The 5,918-nt window shown below is 29.6% G+C and overlaps 2 protein-coding genes across 2 annotated transcripts; one reads left to right on the top strand and one right to left on the bottom strand.

Moving 5' to 3' along the window:
* The first annotated feature begins 663 nt into the window (after positions 1 to 663).
* Positions 664 to 2,071, top strand: LOC113397691 (adenine phosphoribosyltransferase). Its single transcript, XM_026636112.2, has 3 exons — positions 664 to 909; positions 1,036 to 1,273; positions 1,622 to 2,071. The coding sequence occupies exons 1-3, from the start codon at positions 821 to 823 to the stop codon at positions 1,844 to 1,846; spliced, it is 552 nt and encodes a 183-aa protein (XP_026491897.1). The 5' UTR covers positions 664 to 820; the 3' UTR covers positions 1,847 to 2,071.
* Positions 2,072 to 3,358: 1,287 nt separating this feature from the next.
* On the bottom strand, positions 3,359 to 5,180 carry LOC113397689 (uncharacterized). Its single transcript, XM_026636111.2, has one exon. It carries the CDS (start codon positions 5,137 to 5,139, stop codon positions 3,457 to 3,459), a length of 1,683 nt encoding a protein of 560 aa, XP_026491896.2. The 5' UTR covers positions 5,140 to 5,180; the 3' UTR covers positions 3,359 to 3,456.
* Positions 5,181 to 5,918: the final 738 nt, after the last annotated feature.

Below are 5,918 nucleotides of genomic sequence, written 5' to 3'. Positions count from 1 at the left end.
GCTTTCAGTTAAATTCAAAGTTTCTGACATTTAATTTGACCACTCTAGGTTTATTGACATTTGACATGTATAAAGTTGCCATGTGTAGTATTGCAATTGCAAGTTGAAATATAAACATACAAATTTACCCACTGTATTTTATTGTATTACTTATTAGAAAATGTTTGTCCCATTTGATGTTGAACATTAAAATCTTCGAGCAAAAAGATCCATTGAAGGTTTTTGCTTTTATTTATAATTTAATTAATTTTACTATATATTTAAGGAACTTATATTTTTTATATAAAAAAAATTATAAATTTGTACTCGATTCCAAAAAATTACTTTGAATAAGTTTAACTTAACTTAAATTAACTTTACATTTAATTTTAGAGTATCCATTTTTTTAATAATAATATCTAGCTAACTATTAGGTTAATCTTATCAAGAGTTTTTAGTAAAATAAATTAAAAGATGGAAAATGTTAAGATGATTTGGTATCGAATAAAAATATCAAATAATACAGTATATAAAATTATAACTGGGTTTTTAAATATCCTACTCGTTTAACTAAAGCAAATTAAAATATTTGTTTTAAAATACCTATTTTTACAAGAATATTACGAATTTTACCATTAGCAATGATACATGATAGGCAAATGACAGATAATTGACAAACGACAATGACAACTTAAATCTGATAATTTTGATAAAATTGGTACAAACTACAAAGTTAAAAACACGACAAGGAAACCTTATCTATGAATATAAATTTTAAATCATTTTTAAACGTAGTTGCCGCGGTGTCTTATTACAAGTATCACATATTTTGGTTATAATTATGGATTCTGATTATGAACAAAAAGTCGCCAAACTGAAATCGAAAATTAAAAGTTATCCCGATTTCCCGAAAGAAGGTATTTTATTTTGGTAAGTAATTTAAACAGCGTGTTACAAAAGGAAAACTTAGAAAACTATATATAATCACAAATTAAAACTTTTTTACACCATTATGATGTTTGGAAGTTATTAAATAATACATGTTATTTATTTTAGGGATATTTTTTCTGCGATATCAGATGGGCCTACCTGCAGACTTCTACAAAATTTATTAGTAACGGTTATTCGTGCCAAATATCCAAATGTAGAAGCAGTAGTTGGATTAGAGTCCAGGGGATTTCTCTTTTCCTTTTCCGTGGCAACAGAACTGGGTATTGGATGTTTGCCAATAAGAAAAAAAGGAAAATTACCCGGGGAAGTGATTTCCTATAAATATGACTTAGAATATGGTTCTGTAAGTATGACACATCTTAACAAATAAACCATAACAAATAAAAAAAAATCTAGTTAAAAAAAGAATTAATAATACAAATCAATTACTGAAAACTTTTAAAAAACAGTTCGTAAATTATTCAAATTTATAGACCTTAACGTAAGAATTTGTGATATAAATATATTATATCTTTGTAAATGGGAAATGGTAACTTATGATTTTGAAATTTCCTTCCTTTTTGGCATTAATTTTTGTATGTTTTTATTTTGTCTTTGTTTCTATAACTACTTACATATTATCTGTTAAGTAGATTTCCATGTTATTAAACAAATTAAATTCATAAAAACTTTGATATTTTTTTTGTTTTAGGATATTTTACAAATTCAAAAGGATTCCATCCGTCCAGGTATCAAGTGCCTGATTATTGATGATTTAATTGCAACAGGTGGTTCCATTACAGCAGCTACAAATCTTTTACTAAACTGCAAGGCAGATGTTGTTGGTTGTCTTGTTATAATGGAATTGATATCTTTGAATGGTCGGAGCAACATTCCTAATGGTATTCCAGTTCATTCATTAATTAAATATGATTAGGAAATTTAATCTGTAAAAAACGCAAACATGTTAATTAAATTTAAAGGTATGTATAGTCCATTCCTACTAGTACAAAGGTAGACTATGTTAATATGTTACACTATAATGTTGCCTAATAATAGAATTGAAAAAAAAGACAATTGCAATACAATGTTAAGTGATCTATAAATACTTAGAGAATTAAGTATGACATGACATCAACTGAAAACTTAAAACAATTAAAAGATGCCAATGTAGATATTTTTTTTATTAATATGTGTAGGCAGCGGTTATTGTATCAATGATGCAATTTCTGTTGTTCACAATTTCAAAATTAAAGCATACTATAAGCTTGACTGTTGATTAATCTTGATTACTTTATTATTCTCATTGATTACAAATAGTAATATTTTTTTGTTTATATTTTTAAATGGACTGGCAACATTTAATTACTATTGTTTTATGAAAATGTAGTTCTTTTGAATTTCTTTACACTTTGGTGCAATTGAAATGCTACTGTTGTACAGAGGTTATTAATTTTTGCAGGTGTTTATTATTGTATCCATATTGTCCTATTTTTATCCATTCTTCTTTTATCTGTTGACTTATTTTTTTTTTTAAATATATATACAATATACATTTTTCTTTTTACATTTAAACAGACTGTTAAAAGTATAAGTGATAAAGCCCAATGGGATTTTGTTCTTTGAAAAGTTGACAAATTATTGAATTTGCACAAATTAGAAAAGTATAAAGTTAAAAATAGAATTGACCATTATATGGAATATATTATGTGGCTGTGTTTTTAATATAAGTATTTTTCTAATGGCAAATGCATTTTCAATATGCATTTAATTTATCATAATAAATATAGTTATAAATATTTAGTATCTAAACATGAATCAATGTATTAAATAACTAAGGACTTAAAAAACTAATAATATAAGATTCATTTTCTTAGATTGTCTTTTGGTTTATTGTTAAGGTTGTATTTGCAATTGATGATAACATTATTTATGTACGCTCCACTTGTGGAGATTAAAGTTTATTCTGTAGTCATTTTGTATCAAATGAGTAATTTTCTCCAATTTAAATATTGGAGATTTGGAGATATAACATCTTCAACTTCATAGTAGTGATGTAAAGTATATATCAGATTTTTAAACACAAAAAGTTTAATTGAAATTGGTCTAGTAGTGTTTCAAACACTACAACAAAATGACAATTTAAATTTTTATGTTAGTAGTTAAAGCAACAGTTCTAAATGATGAATTAAGATTGACTATTGGTTATATTTTATTTGATGACCTATATGCTTATATACTTGTTTTGTTAAGAATATTTAAATGAAATGGACCAAATGATTACAAAATATTTGAATTGCGTTCTGTGTTGCATATTACATGTTTAAATGTATTTTTTATTTGATGCTCAATTTAAAGACAATTTTAATAATCCCCCTTAAATAGTTAATTTTGAATCACGAGTATATTTTTATATGATTTTTATTTATCAAAATAAAATATAATGAAATAACATGAATTGATTTATTTCGTAACATTATGAATATAAATAAGGTATCACAAAATACTCAATACAAACATAATAAATAATGTAAGCCTACAAATTTTTTATTCAAAACTCATTACTGTTTTTGGAATAAATTCATCTTCTGAAAATTCTCTCTCTTGGGAGTCATTTAATTTGTCTTCGGGTACTGGTTCGTAATCATCCATCGAATTATCGGCAGATGGAAACACATTTGTGTTTTTATTATCGTCAATAGCGCCTTCTGCAATTATTTTGATCGTGGGAATATTTGTGTCACTACCTATGATGAGAACGATCGGTATTCCGAACTGCAGTTTGTGATTGCTATCTGGTGTCAAAGTCAATTGCTCTCCGTTAACTATAATTATATTAGGTGTGAGGTTATTGGATGGTTTATCACTTTCATTAGGTGCTCTACATAAAGGTATTTGTTCGTTTTGGTTCGAATCTATCGTAGTATCCAGCCCGTTAACGTTGTTGTCTACAACGTCGGTTTCGCGAGCGTTTCTTAATTTTTCATCAATCGTCGCTTCTGTTGTACTATTTTCACTATCTGCATTATTAATTACCGAAGTACTCAACTCAATAGCACTCATTGTGGTCGAAGTAAATAGTTCTTGTGAATCCTCGAAGTCTAAGCCACGGCCTCCTCTAGGTCTGTTATTATAAATATCTGTGGATACTTCGACGGCGGGTTTTTCAGTGCTTTCGTTGTTTAAAGAAAATCCGGTATTATAATTTGTTTCCTCCGGAGGTACCAAGTCAGCAGTATCGTCGTTATTGTCTTGTGACGATGAACTAGGTTCTAATGTAGGTAACATGTAAGATGTATCCACATTGTCCGTATTTTCAACTAATTTTTCAGTTGTGGTTGCACCGTCATTCGATTCATTTGTCTCATCATCCGTACGACGAATCGGTCTGGCTCCCTCTTTACTTTTTATATAATCTAAGATGCTTAACGATGGATAATCAGGAATGTTTTTACTATTGTCGAAAGATTCAGGTGCTACTGTAATAACTTCACTTTCATCTAATTTCGTTGTCATTTCTGCCTCGGTGGTTATTTCTGTGCTTACGTTTTCAGTAGTTGTTTCATCAGCTCCACTGCCAATAATAGATGGGTGTACATTTAAATTATCTTCAGATTGAGATATTTGAGGATTATTTTCATCACTCGCTTCACGAGCCGGTCTTAAAATATCACCATCCACAACCTTTCCTACCATTAATGCAGGAATATCTTGGTTCGTCGTGCTTTCAGGTAATTCAGTCGTTTTGTCTGCGTTGTCAGGCAGTTCAGGCACTTCATCTTCACCACTGCCATCTTTTTCATGTGATGTGGCTTCACTTGTTTCAGGTAAATCAATTTTATCAGTCGTCGACGGAGACTCTGGGTATAGGTGTTCTTCAGCATCACTTAATTTGGTCTCTGGTACGGTATATACTTCGAGGTGAAATTCATAACCGCGCAAAACCGTTGGACTTTTAAGTTCTATGGTAACACTTTTCATTCCATCACCGCCATCCACAATTTGCACATCTCCATCTTTTTCTGGCCTCATGTCCGTAACGACGACTTTGCTGATAACTTCATTGTCCGGTGCTATAATGGTAACATTTTCAATTTGCCTCCAAATCGCTGGATTCGCTTGTCTTATTTCGTCGAATATTTTTCTTCCTCCCGTACCAGACCCGATCAATATATCGTGACTGAATACGACACTCGCGAAAGCGAATACTAATAAGAGCTTTGTATGCATCTTCGAATGCTGCGATAGACTGACCTAAGACTTAGACTGTAAGGCTTATATAGTTCAAGATGCTTAAGGAAAACTTTGAAGAATGAAATCACAGCGTAACAAGTTGCCTTCGTAATAAGTATATTTTTATTTGCATAAATTAAGTTCTTCCTAGAGGAAAATCGTTCAAATGTACAGTCATTGAGAAACTAAGCAAGTTTGAGGTTTATTGCTTTGAAATGTATTATTATTATTATTCTACAGTAGTAAGAAACAAAGTGCTGCCGCAAGAAAGGCTTCCCTAAACAACTTAATTCCGTATGAAAAATTGCGAATGGTATGTGAAATATTTCGCATTGATTTTAGACCTCGATTCACAAAAAAACTTTTAATTTGGCGTCCGTATATATAATATTTATTTGCTACAAATTCATTAAACAAAAAAACCAATGTGTCGAATTTAATTCAGCCCAATCAGTTATTAATTGCAATCATACGGCGAAAAAATTAGATTACAGTAAATGCTATTAATTTGTAGATGAAAGAATCATTACATTCTAAATATACAATGAGCTAAATATTTTCAAAAACCGAACTAAACATTCAAATTCCATATGTGAAATTTGACAAATTAATAGGTCTTCATCCATTGCCAGTGCCATCTCTTCATAATGACTTTTTTTAATTTATAAGTAATTAACTAGCTGAACCTGCGCCTTAACCCGCGCAGAATTTATAAAACTACACATGGCATACAAAAAGAGTCACTCCCAATATTCCCCTCTATAGGTAAATTAAAT

This window comes from Vanessa tameamea, chromosome 23, assembly GCF_037043105.1.
Source record: "Vanessa tameamea isolate UH-Manoa-2023 chromosome 23, ilVanTame1 primary haplotype, whole genome shotgun sequence".
Classification (NCBI taxonomy): Eukaryota; Metazoa; Arthropoda; class Insecta; order Lepidoptera; family Nymphalidae; genus Vanessa; species Vanessa tameamea.
The sequence above is the reverse complement of the archived record's forward strand: the minus strand, read 5'-3'. Positions and strand labels throughout refer to the sequence as shown.

Bases quoted from the DNA above. Each gene is read 5' to 3' on its own strand.
- LOC113397691 (XM_026636112.2), top strand. From the start codon at position 821: ATGGATTCTGATTATGAACAAAAAGTCGCCAAACTGAAATCGAAAATT. The intron at 910-1,035 runs GTAAGTAATTTA...TATTTATTTTAG, and splicing joins AAAGAAGGTATTTTATTTTG to GGATATTTTTTCTGCGATAT. The intron at 1,274-1,621 runs GTAAGTATGACA...TTTTTGTTTTAG, and splicing joins ATGACTTAGAATATGGTTCT to GATATTTTACAAATTCAAAA.
- LOC113397689 (XM_026636111.2), bottom strand. From the start codon at position 5,139: ATGCATACAAAGCTCTTATTAGTATTCGCTTTCGCGAGTGTCGTATTC.